This window comes from Xiphophorus couchianus, chromosome 3, assembly GCF_001444195.1.
Source record: "Xiphophorus couchianus chromosome 3, X_couchianus-1.0, whole genome shotgun sequence".
NCBI lineage: Eukaryota > Metazoa > Chordata > Actinopteri > Cyprinodontiformes > Poeciliidae > Xiphophorus > Xiphophorus couchianus.
In genome coordinates, this window is record NC_040230.1 from 12,461,717 (window position 1) to 12,480,388 (window position 18,672).

The 18,672-nt window shown below is 36.9% G+C and overlaps 1 protein-coding gene across 3 annotated transcripts; it reads right to left on the minus strand.

Moving 5' to 3' along the window:
* Positions 1–528: 528 nt before the first annotated feature.
* pex5 (peroxisomal biogenesis factor 5) lies at positions 529–17,744 on the minus strand. Of its 3 annotated transcripts, XM_028012850.1 has the most exons (17): positions 17,515–17,744; positions 13,732–13,888; positions 13,552–13,590; positions 13,333–13,450; positions 11,890–12,027; positions 10,520–10,604; positions 9,997–10,087; positions 9,635–9,757; positions 7,562–7,675; positions 7,156–7,239; positions 5,624–5,743; positions 5,403–5,546; positions 4,645–4,715; positions 3,307–3,528; positions 3,051–3,216; positions 2,800–2,957; positions 529–1,670 (listed from the first exon to the last, which is right to left on the minus strand). In XM_028012850.1, exons 2-17 carry the CDS (start codon positions 13,843–13,845, stop codon positions 1,424–1,426), a joined length of 2,034 nt encoding a protein of 677 aa, XP_027868651.1. In that variant the 5' UTR covers positions 13,846–13,888; positions 17,515–17,744; the 3' UTR covers positions 529–1,423. The 3 variants fall into 3 exon arrangements, with proteins under 3 accessions (XP_027868651.1, XP_027868652.1, XP_027868653.1); XM_028012851.1 differs by lacking the exon at positions 7,562–7,675; XM_028012852.1 differs by lacking the exons at positions 7,562–7,675; positions 9,635–9,757.
* Positions 17,745–18,672: the final 928 nt, after the last annotated feature.

Here is an 18,672-nt window from a genome sequence, read left to right on the forward strand (position 1 = left end):
AAGATATAGAAGAAAAACACGCGGTGTACCATGCAAAACTGGTCAGTTAAAATAATTAAAAACGTAGTGACATTCCAAGTTTAATTTAGGAAATTACACATTTTATTGCTATATGTTTATAATATCTTTCTAAAAGATAAATGTCTATGTGAACATTAGTTATTTCAAAATATTTTACTTTTATGGATTAGAAAAAATTTAAGTAAATTTTAATCAAATTTAGAAAGAGATTACGTTTTTCTCTGTCATTTTTCTCCTGTTTAACAGTGAGAGAAATTGTTAGAGTTTAAGCTTTTTCAACTCTAAAAGCTTCTTCTTGATACCTGTAGTGAAAGTGTTTTGCTAATTAAGTATCCCGTAAATCTCCCAGTACATCCAAACTGTACCATTCTTAACTTGGTGCACAATTCTCTGTGTGTAAGTATATTTACAAAAAAAGTACATTATATATTATGTATTGTTTGACTTCTTCTACAGCTACAAACATAGTTGTTAAAATACCCATCAGAAAAAACCTTTCTTGTGATCTCATGTTTGGAATCAAAGCTTTATTGCTGGATATTATATTAAAGATTGCAATCAGGCTTCAAGTAGCCTGAAAACAATCATAGTGCATCAATTATGTTACAATACACAGTATGGCATACAGGAGTATTTTACAATGAAGCAAAATTAGTTTAAGAGCATTACAAAAAAAGAGCAAAACAGAGGGGAGCCATAACAATCATTCTCATGACGTGTTTTAAATGTTACCCAGTTAATCACAATGAAGAGACGCACACACTTGATCATAGCAATAACAGTCCTGCTGGTTGCCAGTTCACTGTCCTGGCAGATCAATGGTCACTAAGAATGTACATGATATTAAAACAAAGCTGCAGCACTTTTTGACTTGTGTTTCTTCTCCTGAACTGTATCAACCTCCTGTCTTCAGAGCTCTTCTGGGTGAAAAGCAGAACTCGTGGTATTATTACAGCAGCACTGTACCTTTAGTCACCTAAATCCTAAAAAGTACTTGTAGGTAATGAAGACTGGGAGAGTACTGAGTGTCATGACACAAACCAACCTAACATTACTCGCTACAGAAGATGCAAATCATCAACATGCTTGTTGTTTACTTTATTCATCAAAACTTCAAGTAAATAAAAGGGAACCTTTTTAACTCATTTGCTAGAACAACAATATGAGGACTAGCAAATATCTGAAACTCAGCAGCAGCTTGACTGAACAACTGCTGGTTGCTTTTCTCCAGCTGGAGAGTGATACTGCATTGTAGTACTTGTTTAAAACACACATGAACATCTAGCATCTCCAACGTCACAGTGTCCGCGTCTGCCATTTATATCCGACTATTAACTGCTCCGATTCCCCCCAAACATCGACCTCCATTCCGAGCACATTCACACTCGATGAAAGCTAGTCCTCATTCACTTCCACCCTCCACTTCTCTCTGGCTGAAATGAGCCAGCAACGTGTCCAAGTCTCTGCGGTCAGCCGCAGCGTACAAAGAGCTTTCTCCCATCATGCTGAGAGCCATCCGTAGCGTGGACCAGATGTTGTCGGACATCACCGTGGCTGCTGCGCCTCCGGGTCCCCTCGCAGCTCTCGCTCCGTCTCCTGCAGCCTGCCGCTGGAGAGACAGCGCTTCCAGGAAGTGCTCCACAGCCTCTCTGTGGGCAAATTATTTATATGCACATATAAGAAAAGTCTACAACTTTATAAGAATCTACACAGACCATAATTCTTAGATTTTGCATATTACCGTTTTGCTACAAATTTGGGCTGGACAACATGGCTGAAAAACGCATCACAATACAAGGCTTTCATATCAGTAAATATTGATAATTATTGATTTGTTTTTTTGTTTTAAGTATGTGAAATCCAGCCAAAGTGGTGGAGTGACCTTTTCCTGTTTTATCCACAGTTTTCACTCCACATCGTTCAAGCAGTTAAGAGGCACGGTGACAAAACCTGAAATTGCTACTGTGCCAGTTACTCAACAGGCTGTTGCTAGGCGACCATAGAGCGAGTGAGTTGCTAGGTAACCAAAGAGTGAGTGAGTTAGTCGACACCCTGAACCTTGCTTGGCTTGCCTTGAGAGGTTGAGCAGCTAAAGCCTTTTCTCTGCCTACATCTCCCAGAATGCTGCGCAGTTCTGGATCAGAATTCGGTGAAATTATTGAATATTCTATTAGACAAATTTGATTAAAGATTTAATTTAATTTCCCTTAGAGATCAATAAAGTAATTTTGAATTTGAATGATCTACTGATATTGATCCTGTCTATATAGCAATATATATTATTGATTTATTGTCCAGACTTATTATCGATACAGTGCGAAGTGAAAGTATCAACCATCCAAATGCTGATAGTTCAAAGTTTCTGTATTTTTTATTTGAATTTATTTATTTATAGTTAAATAAGTAGGTATTTATTTAATTTTCATTGTTATTTGACAATATCAGTCTTCCATAAGAAACCTATTAAAATTAATAAAATTATTAGTCTTCAATTAGAAAAACTGTAGTTATTACGTTTCAAATTTTACACAGACCCTGAATGAGTAGGGTAATAACTACAATTAGCCTACTTATGATTTACTGTAATTATTTCACATCATATAAAGTCTATGTATTTATTTCAATAAAGTAAAACTCAACTTTAGAGGGTTAATTGCAAAGACTACTGAAGACAGATAAGTTTTATGCCTTAGATACCAATTTCTTATCCCCCAATTTAAAATTTTCAAAAAATGAATGTGCCTTATAATATTATTTCCTAATTAGACATTTCCTCACCTGTGCGCCCCCAAGTTTACGCAGCTGATTCCCAAGTTGTAGCGACTGCGGACAAAACCTGGCTGCAGTTCCAGAGCTCTCCTGTAGGCGGCCACTGCCTCTTCTGAGCGGCTCCCATTGGCCAGCGTGGCGCCCAGCTTGTTCCACAACAGATAATCCTGATTGTGCCACAAAATAAAAGAAGGTGATGGAATAATGGAGAGCTCGGAAACAGACATACTATGGCTAGGAGCCCAGTGTTGACCTCTGACCTGTGGAGTAACGGAAAGGGCAGCACCGAAGCAGTCCACCGCCTTGTCGTACTCTCCGCTCAGGTTGAACAAAACTCCCAGACCGCACTGCAGCTGGGGGTCCACCTGGGAAGGGTCAGAGTTGGCTGCACGTAGGAACAGATTCTGGACATCGGTGAACAACGATCTGTGCAGGAAAACAAGAAGAAAAGAGAATAAACAAAAGAGTCACTTCTGTAACATGAGCGCTGAACGTCTGCCGGGCTTCATTACTCACTCTGGCAACAGCGATCCGAACCGCTCCTTCTCCTTTTCTCTTTCCTGACCGCCGTCTCTTTGACGGTCCTGCTCGGACTGCTCCCACACAGACTGGTATTTTGGATTGTGCTTCAGCCAGTCGCGTAACGTCTCACAGGCCTGCCTGTGCAGCGACTCGTTAGTGAAACTGACAGCCAGCGCCATCAGCGCAGTCAGGTTGTCCTTTTTCAGCTCTATACATCTGTTGAGGAAAAGCAGCAAAACAAAGGGAGGAAAGTTACATTAAAAGATGCAACTAACAGAAACTCTCACAGGTCGTCAGTCAAGCCCATGCGACCGACCTTTTCATAAACACCTCTCTCCACAAATGTGGATCAACATAAGACTGGCTACAAGAAAAAGGTATCTTGAAGGGGACCTACTATGCAAATTGTACAGTTTTGTATATTTCTTCAATTTGAGTCTCAACTGATTCTAAAAACATCACAAGTGTCTAAAAAATACCCAGCTGTTTTTTCAATAAGTAAATTTTTCAAATTACAAATTAGCAGCCACAGGCCCTCATCTAGTAACCCCAACCAAGCCTAGCCTGTTACCTAGCAACCCCAGCAGAGCTTTACCCGTCCGTCACTTAGCAACCCAAGAAGAGCTCTAACATATTTGGTCAGCTGGTTTTACTGCTGAAAAGACTGCCCTGCTTTTCAACGATGTACAGATGTATAATTGTGTATCTGTTTGCAGCTATTTGTAAATGTTGAGTTGGGGGCGTGGCCAGCTGCAGCTTATTTGGATTTAAAGTGACAAGAGGCCCTAAAACAGGCAGAACTGAGCAGAGTGAAATCTCAGACAAAAGTTGCCTTTTAGGACCATTATTGCTCTTCCAGAAAGCTTTTTTTGCCACAACTTCTAAAACAATATTTTTCCATGTTCTTGGACCAACATGTCCATTTTAAGCATAATGTGATGCCATTATCTGTATTACACATTATCTGTATTATTTGTCAAAAAACAATCTTATGCTCTGCAATGTTCTTATATTTTAAATATAAAAACATTAATTCCCTATTACTTTGTATTTATCATTTTTACAAGTATATATTTTATCACCTAGTCTTAATCTAAATTTAACAGTTTAGATTAAAGCTAAACAGTTAGAGACTCCTTAAAAACAAGAAAATACATGTTACATGTTTCTAATTTTACAACAATATAGTAGACAAAAAATGTCTACTTATAAGAAAAAGCATAAAAATTAAATGCAGTCGTCTTGGTCAATTTTGATCGTTTTCCACTTTGAATCATAATTTTGCAGTTGAGGTTAAATTTAAAATTATGTTCTGCAATTTCCAGGTCTCACCTGCGGAGGGCGCTGATGGCAGCAAATTCCTGCTCGTTCTCTGCCTGGCAGGTTCCCAGGTATTGCCAAGCCTGCAATAAAACAAATAAATTTTTTAACTTCTCATCCTTTGCTTATACATTGCTGCTACAAATTTTCTAATGTGACATTTCTATTTTTTTTTCCAGAATCAGATTTCAAAATATTTCTGAGAAAATTTTTGAAATCATTTAAAACAGCAAAATGTGGAAGTTGGTTTCAGATTTGGGGATATTTAAGTTTAAGCTTAAGTTTAATAACACTCAGTATTATTAAACTTAATTAATAACTTAATTTAATATCACTCAGAATGTTATTAAACTTAAAAAGTAGTCAGGCTGGAATATTTTATAGAAATACAGATTATTTAAACTAAAGTGTTTTTAAAAATGTAAAAATGAAAGAAATTGGAGTTTCAATCCTCCTTTCCCTTCGCCTTGAGTTACAAACCAAAAGTAGAGAAATTTCCTTTTCATCCAAATATAAACGAAAGCAAAGCGATCCTTGTTTTTAAATCAGAAACATAAAATTAGATTTGGAAATTTGGAAAATGACCAAATCCAATTCTACACTTTTCTAGACCACATAGGTTTGTTTTTTTTAGAACTGAAAAAAACTATAACCAAAAATATTCTTAATCATTTTATCTGCATTTGAGTAAAATTAGGTAAAAAAAATTATTTTGTAAGAAATTTTCTTGTGGATAAAATAGCTTAACATGGCCGCTGTTGCCGTCTCACCAGCTGGTTGTCTGGTTCCTTCTGGACGGCGCTTTCAAAGAAGCGCACAGCTCCCGGGATGTCGCCCGCCTCCATCCTCTTCAGTCCTTCTGAGAAAGGGTCTGGGTGGGACAAGCAGGGGTTGTCCTCCTCAAACTGATACCCCTGTCAGAAACACAACCAGGAAAACTCAGAAATGGTCCAGGTAGAGAAATGAATGGGATTTATTGCAGCTTGGTCACCTTGTCGTAAGAAGAGCTGAGCAGCTGGTCGTAGTCGGACAACCAGGGATGGCTTTCTGCATCTCTCTTTGCCATCTCCTCCCACTCCTGCTGCAGCTTCTCCCAGAAATCAACGTCACTCTGGCAAAATCAACAACACACACAGTTACTGCCTCGTTAGCTCACATCAGACACGTTTGAGTTTCTAATTTTAAACGAAAAAGATCGGCGCATTCAATGAGTTTTGAAACAAGTCAAAGATTTTAGAGTCATGCATCTGGAAGAGATGAACGAATATCAACCCTGATTGGTGACTGTAAAGCCTGAAACTCAAAAGTCCAATCTTTTTCTAATCGGTGAACAAAATCACAAGTGAATAAGCTTGTTTATGTGAAAGGTCATTAAAAAACACGCCGCGCCGTCATCCTCATCCTGTCATCGTCTTCTTCATGGTTTGCACCAACAGTAACATCGGATTGTTGATTATGTGGCTCGTGTGACATGAAAAAAAAGTTTCTATTGTAGTTTTGTGAACTAAACCAATTTCAATTTAAAAAAATTAAAACATTATCCAACGTCAAAACTTTTTACAAAAACAAGTTGGTTTTTTTGTTTAAATTGGCACGTTTCCATTAAGCTAATTTATTTTTGAAATGTCAAATTGTGCCATTATTTGGTCAAAGGAAACACAGCTGCTGAGGCTGAGAGAGAAACCAAGACTCCCAGGAGATAACAGGAAGTCTAGATGGAAACCAGTTTTCACCCTCCTTTCTTTTAAAAAATTTAAAATCCTAACATGTCAAATTTCTCAAAACAGCTAAGATATTTTAAACATTTCAATATTTTAAATGAATTTTGCTCAAAATATTCATATTAAATATTTTGCCCCTTTGACAAATATAAATTTTAAAAATAAATTGTATTTTTGTTAGTTTCAACTTGCTAGCAGGCATCATCTTTAAGGAAAAAAAAATAATAATTTCCATAAAATAAATTTGTAAGATTTTTTAATTTTTTAATTATTAGGCTTTGAGATTCATCACTGACAGCAACAATGACTTTGAAGCATCAATACATTCTCTGCATAGTAAAACCTCACACTCAAGATCCTAAAGACTATTTTTAATCTTCTAAAATTAGTTTAGACTAAAATATTCATACTAATAAGAAAATATGTTGGAAATTTTAACCCTTTAAAGGCCAGAATGTGGACATAGCTTCACTCTTGATGGAAAAGAAACCTCCAAACCAAATACTACATAAAATTAATAGAATAAATTTAAAAGAGTGCTTGATCTTTATCAATATTATGTCCTGCAATATGGAAATTATGATTTTAATGCATCTATATTAATTGTCAGTTTAAAAATGAAAAAACAACGATTACAAATGAACAAAACTCTCTTTCTGTTAGAAAGATGAGGAAGGTTTCCTCATCTTTTTCTTGGTTTAAATCCTCAACCTATCAGAAGACGGTGTCCTTCAACAGCTTCCCTCCCAATTAAACCACTGGATTTCCGTTCGGCTTTTCCACTTTCACATTCTTCCCGTACCTCCACTGCAGCTTTGGCTTGTTGGAAGTCTGGTCCCGACGCGGTGAACTCGTCCACCCAGGCTTCAGCCGACTCCTCTGACACCTGGATAGCAACGAAGAGCAACGACAATAGGTGGCACGAGTCTGCAGGTGCTGTGGCTAAGAAAACTGTTACAGAAACGAGGGATGGCGACATTTAAAAACGGGACAGAAAAGAGCCGGGAGGTGAATGTAAAGGAAGCAAAGATGAAAGCAAGATGGACACAAGAAATCATTTCTAGTTGTTCTTTTGCATCTTTCTAATAAACTAATATCTAACAGGCATTTAACAGCAAGGTTACTGAATGCTTAATGCGTCCTTAAATTAAAATTAACCATTATTTCATAAAATAAGCCTTCTGCTGCCACGACCACAGAGGTCCTACCTGCCTGACGACTTTGGCCCACTGCTCTGCTTGTTTAGCTTTAACTTTGTCAATCCTTTGATTCGTCTCTGCAGGTTCCAAGGGAAGACTCCCTCCCCCCGTCTCCGCCAGGAACTACGATGAGGACAACGAGGGGAGGCAGGGGCAAACAGGTGCATGTTTCGAGGGGCGGGAAGAAGTTTGTGGGCAAAGTTTTTTATATTTTGGGGAGGAGAGCAGGGGGGAATAAGCATCAAGTTTGAGTAGTATAGGTAATTAATTAACAAGTGGTAGTTGTTAATTGAAGGAATGGCATGCCAGGATTTTAAGGGAAGGTTAAAAAAAATGGGAAAAATGTATTTAAGTTATGTCATGGAAAATGGTACACAGTCAAAGCAACAGCAGGACTGACATATAAACCATTATTTTGAAGTTCAGTATTAATGGAAATAGCAAAATGTAGCTTTAAAGTACAAATAATAAGAGAATACTGATATAATGATAATAACTAATATGATCTGAGATGGTAATAACAAAGATGATTTGTAGAGTTTGCACTGAGTTAAAGACATATTTTCTTATTGAGCCCAGTAAATTAAAAAGACCAGTAAACTTAATTCTTACTAAAGTTCTCTATTTTTGTCAACACATATTTGTCAAAGTTGGTTCATTAAGGGTTACAGGTTATTTTTTATGAGTTGAAATTAATGAGGCAGAAAAATTTATAGTTTGAACTGCAAGAGGCCTTTCAGGGAATAAATTAATTAATTACAAGTTTTTTAATGCAGAATTATTCATGATTCATGCAAAGTTTTTTTTAAAATACGCCGCTAAGCATAGAATAAAAACCAATTTATGGCTGGATAATCATCACTAAAAATCCCAACTTGCTTTGTGTGGAGAAAATGTGATTGTAAAATTCAAATTTATGAAGATGATCTGTAAATAAATGATAAATGAGAACTTTTAAAACTAAATATCAGATTCCAAGTAGGATTTCTAAAATGGTCTATTTTACATGAAGTATCAGTACATAACACAGCCCATGCTTTACATGTTACTTAAAGTATCTTAAATTTTCCAGTAACCAGTGAAAAGTACCATGTCAGATTCCAGGAAAATAAAACAAAAATATATGTAACTTCTAGATAGGTTTTGGAAAGTAACCTCTAAAATTCTGGAAAACAATCTGTAAATTCAGAGAAAGCTCCAGAAAGCAACCTGGAAGTAAAAGAAAAAGGAGTAAATTCAGTTAAAGTTTTTAAACTTTGTGTTTTGGAAGTAACAGCAAGTGGTTTCTGGACGGTAAGTCAACAACAAAACACTTGTCTTTTCCAGCAGCCATTGAACTATAGCAGCAAAACCAGCTGACCAAATCTGCTGGGCGTTGCGCTTGGGTTGCTAGGTAACGGCTCAGTGCCTGTTGATTGTGACTCAAGAATGGAGAGGTTTTTGAAACGGCTCATTTCCAAATGTGAATTTTTTCATATTAGGTACCATTTAAAGTTCCCTAATGAAACCTGAAAGTTATGGAAAAGCAAGCACTAAGTTTCAAAAAGTAACCAGGACATCCTACAAATTATGGGCCGTATTGTAGAAAGCTAAAATGTTGCACTGTGTATTGATTTCCCCCACCCCTAATGTTGAATGTAATTTTCCCCTTTTCTGGTTTGCTAATAATTTTGTTTTCTTGGCACGAGTGGTACTACACACTATTGTGATCTTTAGCAGAAACCCAAAATCAGACGTCTCCTTTTTAAGCCTCTGAGGCGATGCAGCAACTGCAGTAAAACCAAGGACAGAGGAAATATTGAGTCAACTGGGAAACAAACTGAGCTTTTCTGCACATGTACAGAAAACAAAGATATGAAGCAGACATTCATAGAGCTCCTCTATCTACAAAACAAATTTAATCTCCAAAGCTGTGCAGCCTTGAGATTCTTGTTACAGGGAGACTTGTGGCTTTATTTGTGGAAAATATTACACCAATGAGTCACAAGACAAAACCTACGCTGTGCAAAAATGAACCAATTTGCTCCCCTGATATGTTCCCAGTTTAAAACCATTCCCTCCTCAGTGGGAAGTGACTCATACCTGGTTGAGGTTGGAGGCCCAGTTCTGAGCCTCCTCGGCCTGAACTTTATCTTTGAGCTGTTTGTCTGTTCTGCTCTCCACTGTCACACTTCCCTCGCCAATCTGCCTAATGAATCGCAGGAACTACACAACAACAAAACAAAATAAATAAACAAGCAAAAGATGTGTTTACCATTTCTGACGAGTCAGGCTTTTGCCATTACAACGACTTGAACAAAGCAAAGTAAAACTTGATCATGCTTATGACACAGTTACAAAGATCCATACAACGAAATGCAAAAGAAATAGAGAAAGAGTATGATGACGGATGTTGGAGAAAGAATGACAATCTCAAAGATTGAGGACAGAGACAAGCTGCCCACCTCTGTATTTTGCAACTTGGGGTCATCGACCTTAGAAACAAGCTCATTGGCTGTCTGCCTCAGCTCGTCTCCAGCTTGATACTCCTTCGTCCTGTCAGATAAAAAAGAAAACATATAAAAAACATCAACATAACTTGGGCTGGAGGTTCAGTGAGAGTTTCATTTCCTTGCGGTTATGAAAGCTGGTTAAAATGAACCCAGGCTGAAGACAAAGAACTGCATTGTTGCTTGATAAATGAGGCCAACGAAGACCAAGGCTCACATCCTCCAAGCAGCTTTTATTCGTGTTTAATTGCCTTTTGCAAGATGTTTGTCAAATAGGAACATATTTAGGAAAAAACAGTAGGCTAAAAGTTAGAGGAATGAAATTTCAATTGACACATTCACCTGACAACACATCAATGTTTCAAGGCTTAGCTCTGAATGTCTTTCTGTGCTCCTCTTCTCCTCTGGTTTATCGCAGCTTTCCATTTAGAAAAGCCATTTATTGTCTGAATAGACTCAAAGCAGAGCCTGCTCTCACCATTCAGTCTCCTTGTCCCCAAGGTCTCCGAGCCACAGCTTCTCCTCAGACTGCTCCAGATACTCCTCCGCCCAGCGCCCGGGATCTGCAGCAGAAACAGGCAAACATGCCGCTAGTAAACAGCATCATGTCTGAATCACATATACATCACATAGGTGGTATAAAAGCATTTGTATATAATCCCAAATTAAGTTCCTTATTTGTTTTTAACCGCCTTTTTTAGAGCTCATCGAGTTTACTTTGTTTTATTTTTAGAATCTATGATTACAATCTGGTTTTAGGTTTGATGCTTTTATCTTGAAAATACAATTTCTAATGTCGGTATCATCGAACGACAGTTTAACAACAACAACAACAAAAGAGTTGATCAAACGTATCTTCTCATTAGCAGCCTCCTTGACAGAGGCACAAGGTATGTTTAATTTGTAAATAAGTATGTTTTTAATATTGAGCAACTAAAACTGTGCATTTGTTTGTTTTATTGTTTTTTATACTATAGACAATATTTTAAAGTTGTAAACAAGAGCAAAGTCTTTTAGCTAATACTGTTTTTTTGTGTTCATATACAAGTGAAACTAAAGTTTTATTGCCTTTAAACCTCACTGTTTATCAGCAAAGCCTCATCCTTCATTGGAGGGGTATGTTTTATTTTTTCATGCAAAGTAACGTTTCTATTATTTTTGAATGCCACGTGTGATTTTATTTTCAGAACTAAAATATATATTCGTTATTTCTGTTAAAGATGAGGATTAATTATGTACATTTATGTTAAAAACCACTATACGTTCACTGACAACTGGCCCCGTTTTCTGCAGAAACTGTTGGGCTGAAGTTAATCGCCAACTTGATTTATTTCTCTGGACAGAATAACACTCCCACAGTCTTAAACGTCTCCACAACTTTCTCCCAGTCCTGTCTGATGTGCTCCTCGGTCTTCATGATGCTGTTCATTCAGGTTAAATTACACACAGATGGACTCCATAAACTAATTGTGTCACATATGAAGGTAGTTATTTAGTTTATTAAGTTACATACATAATATGTAATTTAATGAAGGGGTGTAATATACAAGCATCTGCTTGTTTCCTGATTTTTATTTGTAAAAACATTAATCAGTTTCCTTTCACTTGATTATTATTCTACACTTTCTACCAGTGCAGAACATAAAACCCCATAAAATCCACAAAGTTTGTGGTTTCAATTTGGATGAATGTGAAAACCTTCAGGTTTTGAAAGTTAACGTGTGCCTGATTTGATTACTGCGCTCCAATTAAAAACAGAAGACATATGGCAAACCGATGACAACACAGAAATCTGGATTGCACATCCAGCGTTGCATGAGAACCCTGAGTGAGACAAACTCGGATTACCTGCAGCCTCAGCGATAAATTCTCTCGTCCAATCAGCATCTGCTGCTTCACCAAGAGCATTTGTAGCAGCAGAGTCCGAGCCGGAGACGAACTCTGCAGCCCAGTCGCCTGAGAGGGCCAACGCTGCCACATCTGGTGCTATGAGGGAGAAAAAAAACACTTAAACTTCTCAAAGAGGCTTGAACTAACTTCATACCGTACCTATAGAAATAACCAGGGCTAGACAATATGGCTGAAAAATAATCACAATATAAATGTTTGATATTAGTCAATATTGATAATTATTGATTAGGTTTTTTGTTTGAAATATCTGAAGTATTGCCAAACTGGTGGCATAACCTCCAGTTTTATCCAGATTTTTCACTTAAAGCCATTGTTTTTTATTTTTAAGCAGTTATTAGGCATGATGGCAAAACTTTAAACTGCTGCTGCGCAGTTACCCAGAAGGTTGTTGCTAGGTAACCGAAGTTGTGGGTTGTGGGGATTTGAAACTTCTTGTTACTCAGCAAGTTGTTGCTAGGTAACCGAAGAGTGAGTGAGTTAGTTGGTGCCACCAACTTTGCTTAGCTAGTCATGAGAAGTTGCTAAAGCCTTTCCTCTCCCTCAAGAATGCTGTGCTATTCTGGGTCAATTTCAGTGAAATTACTAAATTTTCTATTAGATGTATTATCTACTGATATTGATCACATCTCTATCGCAATATATATTGTCATACATAGTTTCCACAAGTCTAAACTGGAGGTGATCTGCACCATCTTAGTAGACAAACGCAGCTCAGTGCATAGCATAGCCATGGCTTAGAGACCAACAAAAAGAAAATATATGGGCACTCTTGACCAATGTGCAAGAGAAAGATACATGAACAAAGTCGCTGCTTTCAGGATCAACCTGAACGAGACAGAGAAGAAAAATATGTAAGATGATGCCAACAAGCTGCCTCCCATCTCATATTACGGTCTAGTTTACCACCTAGTGAACACCATGAAGGGGCTTTAAATCTATGACCGAATACAATCGGTGTTTAAACAGATTTATAAAGGATGTACTAACACTTAATGCGAATAACAAGGTTCTGGTGACTGGTAGAGTAAGTACATTTGGTAATATGGGCTGGTAACATGTAGTAATGCGTAAGCTAAATGTCCGTCTTGCAGATAAATGCTACATTAGCTAAGCTAATTTTGTTAGTTCGGCAGTAATACAGCACTGATATTTATCTTGGTATTACAGAGGTGAGTAGAGTATTCAAGTAATTATAATCTACTTCTATTGTTTACAAGTTAGATAGCAAAGAGGCAAGAGCTTGTTCTAAGCTGTTGTCATAGCAACTCCATAGCAACTGCCTGCCAAGATGGCTGTCAGTAACAAAGTTCATGGAAATGTGACATCACTTGACATTGATTTATTGTCCAGCCTTAGGAATAACCTGACGTGGTTTAGTACCTCTCTGTGGAGCTTGTCTGTAGCTCTGCTGGTCAATCTGCTGCATTTCCTCTAAGAGCTGACCCATGTCAAATGTGTGTGCGGGTCGAGGGGGAGCCTGCAGGAACTCATTCACAAGCTGAAGGACAAAGTAGACAAGAAGCCAAGAATATATAAACAAAAAGATGTGAAATTAATCGTCCATTGGGGGAAAATAAAAAAAAAGAAATCAACACTGACCTCTTCCTCTGTTGCAATCTCAATAGGAGTGGGGGCAATCTGAGAGAAAAGAAAATGTGTGTTACAATAAAAACCAAATGTGGTGGATTTAAATTAAGCTTTTGTCAAGCTTCAAATGACAAAACCACCACAAATGTTTTTGTCATTTGTGATCAAATGACAAAACCATAGAAAACTCACGGTGGGTGTCGAGCGGTGCCGCCATGCCCCTTCTTCCTTGGTCATGTGACCGGTCAACTTCATGAGGGGATTGGCTCCCCCGCATTCTGCCTCCACCAGCTCCCGCATCGCCATGGCAACACAAGGATGAGGCAACGCTAGCCAAATCCCCTAAAAGCTAGAGAGAGAATTTGGATAATTTTACCTGGACCACATAAGAGATAAAATATAAATGTTTTTACTGCTAATAAAGTTTAATTTACAGACATTTAACACATGGTTGATGTTTGCCCCAGCAGATTTAATCTGCATCATTTTCCCAAAACTATTCAAACCCCAAGCAGGTTTAGAAATACATCATCAATCAACCAATAACAACTTTGATTTTAATAAGAAATTAGATAGAAATATCTCAATAGAAAACAAATACAACAGGAGAATCAAATATAATACAACAAAAAAACAACTGTTTCTATTCATATTTTATTAAAGTAATGTCATGTTGGAAAGTATTCATACCCTACACAATGCAGGGTTTCCTTCAGTGTATTATAAGCCTGGCAGGCCACCAGGATTTATTTGTGCCCCCACCAGGCTTAGCATTGTTAATTTATCTTAGTTTGTTTATTATTATTATTGCGTTTTTTAAGACTTTATAGTTGGTGTTTAGGCATTAATCTTCCTCTCTTCCAAAAATGCATAACTATCAAGTAATATTTTCAAATTTCCTGTCAACTTTAAACGTTTTTTAACTCAAAAACATGGCGGCCGGCTGGATGACTGCGCTAGCACCCCAAACACTGGGCTTAGCAAGTTTTCTGGGGGAAATCCTGCAATAATAAATGGAAAAAAAACTTTCTATTATTGCAATTAAGTTCTTGTTTTCTATGTTTTATTAGAGTCCAACTCAAGGTCTATGCTGCTTGGTTACGTTTAAAAAATACACTGCTCAAAAAAATAAAGGGAACACTTAAACAGGTGTTTAACACTTAAAGTGTTCCCTTTATTTTTTTGAGCAGTATATATGATTTTGTGTATGTTACTTAATCTATCTAATTTTGATCTACGTCTGACTGAATGGAGCATCTCTACAGTCTGCATGGCCACCATTAAAATGCAGCGTTGAGAAATGCAGCTTGTTGAGGGATGAGCTATCCTTTTTGCACTTTTTCATCATTAATGTTTCTCAGGAAGAAGTTAAGTAAAGTAATGTTTTTCACAGCGGTCAGAGCAGGCGAAGCCAAATCTGGAGGCTCTTGTCACATCAACTAATTCAAAGCCCATCTGCTGTTTTACACGACATTCTCTGGCCTTCTGTGAGCCATTAATAATGAGGACACGGAGGCCCGGCAGGCACTGGCTGCATGTTTCAGCTACTGTCACATCATTTTGAGCTTTTAATGCCACTGTAATCTCTACATTTAGGAAAAAAACATAGCATTTATGAAAACAACAATGACTGATAGCATTTGATAGTAAAAACTTTGTCCAATAGAGATGCACCAAGAAATCACCTGTTATCAAAATCTGGTACATTTTAGACAAATGATTCTGGGTTTTCTTTTTGATCAGCAAAAGCACAATATCATCAGCTGATTATTTAAATTGGCAAAAATAACAGTGAAGATTGCTATTGTTTGTTTTTAATCTTGTGTTTTAATTTTGTTTGTGTGTTTTAAGATATTTCATCATGTCCTTTTGTAATATCTGAGAAATGCTAAAATTGTTGAGTGGGTTGAATTTGAATTTTGTGCTTTGGTTTTGTTTGTGTCTTATTGTATTTTATTAGCTCTTTTTTGTGTAAGGTTTGTAAAAGCATGACTCCAATGTAATGTTTGTGTTGTGGACCCTGGGAGGAATCGTTTCTACCATGGTAGAAACTAAATGGGATTCTTAAAGAAACAAATAACCAAACCACTCTGTGCTGTTATCGAGTGAATGTCAGTGACCTGTCTTTAAATAAAACTAAATTAAGCAAAAGAGGTTTAAAAAGACCTTTAAAAGCAACATGTACTTTCTGTTACCATGGCAACAGTTCATTTGGGTTACAAGACAGAAAAACAGGAAGGTCAAACGTAGCACAGCGAATTAGTGCTGTTTGAAGTTATTGCAATAAATGATAATGCTGTTTTGAGACAATTTTCAAGTAATGGCATAATAATGCAAGAACTCATTCTTATTTAAATTCTAAAGAACATTTAACACAGGGGGATATTTTAAATATCCAAAATAAATAAACAACAGAAACAACAAATTATGAATTATTAAGTTTCTGTAAACAAAATTGTCCTTCAAAATAAAACAAGTTGTAACCAAAGCACCAGACTGACTTTTGTTATCCAGTTTTTGACAGAAAGAGAGAAGAGAAAAATGACAAATTATGCAAATTGAAATTATTGACATTTTATTTCCAATTTATTATGCGATTAATTGACTTGTTGCGACAGGCCAAGTTAGGTTCTACATTTCTACTAAGCTAATGGCTAATATAAAATGCTAATTTATGTAAACGTCTGGTCTTACATAGCGACTGCTTTCTGACATATGGTGTGATTTCACATCTCCCTGGTAAAATAAGTAATGAGTGATCATTCATAGCAAGAATATTTGATTTTATTTTTTTAGTATTTCTATTATATTACAGTTCTTAGAGAAATTAGAAATCAGCAGTGCATTTCTAGTTTTATAACTCAAACAGTTAATCCAAACATTTTGTCACATGGGCCAAAATCGTAGAGTCAAAAGTACTTACTGGCCAAAATTTAAACAGGATTTTACATGTTTGCTGTATTAAAAGAAATGCATCTAGTTTTCAAAAAAAATTTGGCTTGAAAAAATGTATACAGGATTTCGGTCACTTTCTGTCAAAATGCTTATTTATTTAACCAAGTTTAATAAATTAGATTAAAGCTGATTTGGATGCAATAAAGTTGCCTTTTCAGCAAAAGTCTGAGCACAGACATGGTTCTAGTTATAATAAAATGACAAATCCTTTGTGCTGTTGTAAGAAAATTTTGTTGGCTGTAATTCTACCCTTATTACAAATAAAAAGTGTGGCCCTCAGGCCACACTTTGTAGCAAATGAATATGTATAAAATGTATGTTACAGTTTAGATAAGTTTATGGCTAAACAGATGACAGAAATGTGTCACATCCTGACCTACTCCAAATCCCTAACCTATCTAGGGACACAACTGAGCTACAATTTCCATAATGAAATGTGTGGAAGTGTCATTTAATTCCCTTTCTATTCCATAAAAGTGAAACCTTTTTTCTTTCTCTCGACTAAAACCACCAGAGTATTGCTTTGTAGGTGGACAATTCATTGTAGAGTGCAGTTTTCTAACCGATTCACACAGCTGCTGCATTATGATTAGGGTCAAAGTAAGAGGATTAGACAAAGATATTAATGCTCACATTATCACAGATAGGCCACTGTGACACCTGTTTACACACAGCACTCAGTTTTTGTTATACACAGCCTACTTTTACACGCAATCTACGTAAAAGACCCAGAAAATGTTGAACTGTGCACACCTAGCAGCGTTCAGGAACGTTAAAGTGTTGCTACCTGAAGCTAACTGTAGCTACAAACAGCAACATTAGATTTGATACTCATGTTTATCCCATTATTTACCCAACATGCAGCTAATAACACAACAAAAAATAAAAGATATGAACTATAACAGGCCGCTTGTGCTTTGCTAACAAGCTAGCTACAGAGGGCCAAGAGAATCGATCATTCCTGCGGTGTTCACCCCGAGGAGGAGTGCAAGCAGACGGGTAGCGTGTTGTTCATCTCACCGCCGACAGCTCCGGATGAAGCCCAACGAAAGTAGCTCCGCTGCGGGATGTCGCTCCACGTCCTGTCCGTCTCTTGCTTACACGCCGATAAAAGAGGAAAATCCTCCAGCAACCGTCAGGCAACGACTGCTGCTGCGTGCTCTCGGTGCCCCTTCTTTATTTACCTTCCTCCTCCATGACCCGCAAAGCCATTGACCGAGCGCCTGGAGAGAGACTAGCGACGTAACGCAGGTGCGTATTCTTCAAACGTTTTACGTAGAATGGTGTCAGAGAGGAAAAATAACGTAAGTTTACGTAAAATATGCGGGGAACGGAACAAAGTCCTGAAACCAGCATGATATAAAAACACATGTAGTGTCATTAGATAGTATAAAACTCAGTAACAAAGAAAACATTTTAGATAGATAGACAGACGGACAGACAGACAGACAGACAGATAGATAGATAGATAGATAGACAGACAGACAGACAGACAGACAGACAGACAGACAGACAGATAGATAGACAGACAGACAGACAGACAGACAGACAGACAGACAGACAGACAGATAGATAGATAGATAGATAGATAGATAGATAGATAGATAGATAGATGCACTCATATATAGTTTTACATAATAATAATATATTCAATTTATATTTATATCATTTATCTTTAGGACACTCCATTTATTGTAAATTAAAAAATAAACACACTCTCTATCCATCTATGTTTTTGTTGTTTTTGCATGTTATGTATATTATTACTATTTTATGTCACTAATGGTTTTAATGTACAATTTGGATCTTGTAAATAAAAAAGCAATTTCCTCAATAAAGTGAATGCTGTTTTATTTTATTCTGTTGAATAAAATATTCACAAAGTTTAATAAAATGGTTTTGTTTATAGGTCAAAGCTTCAAACTGCTGTAAAATGTACATGACTTCCAGATCCTCAGACAAAATGCTGCAGAGATCTGTTAAGCTTGGGAAAATATTACAAGACCATTATTTTTCAACACAAACTGAATCCAAGGAATGTAAAACTAACATGCAAAAAGGAAGTTATATATCAACTCAGTGTCAAAATACTAACAGGTTGTCTGCATGGGCGTAAAGTTATTCCAGATGGACAGGAAGACTGGATCTTCCATGACAAATCTACCTTTGAGTGTAAGG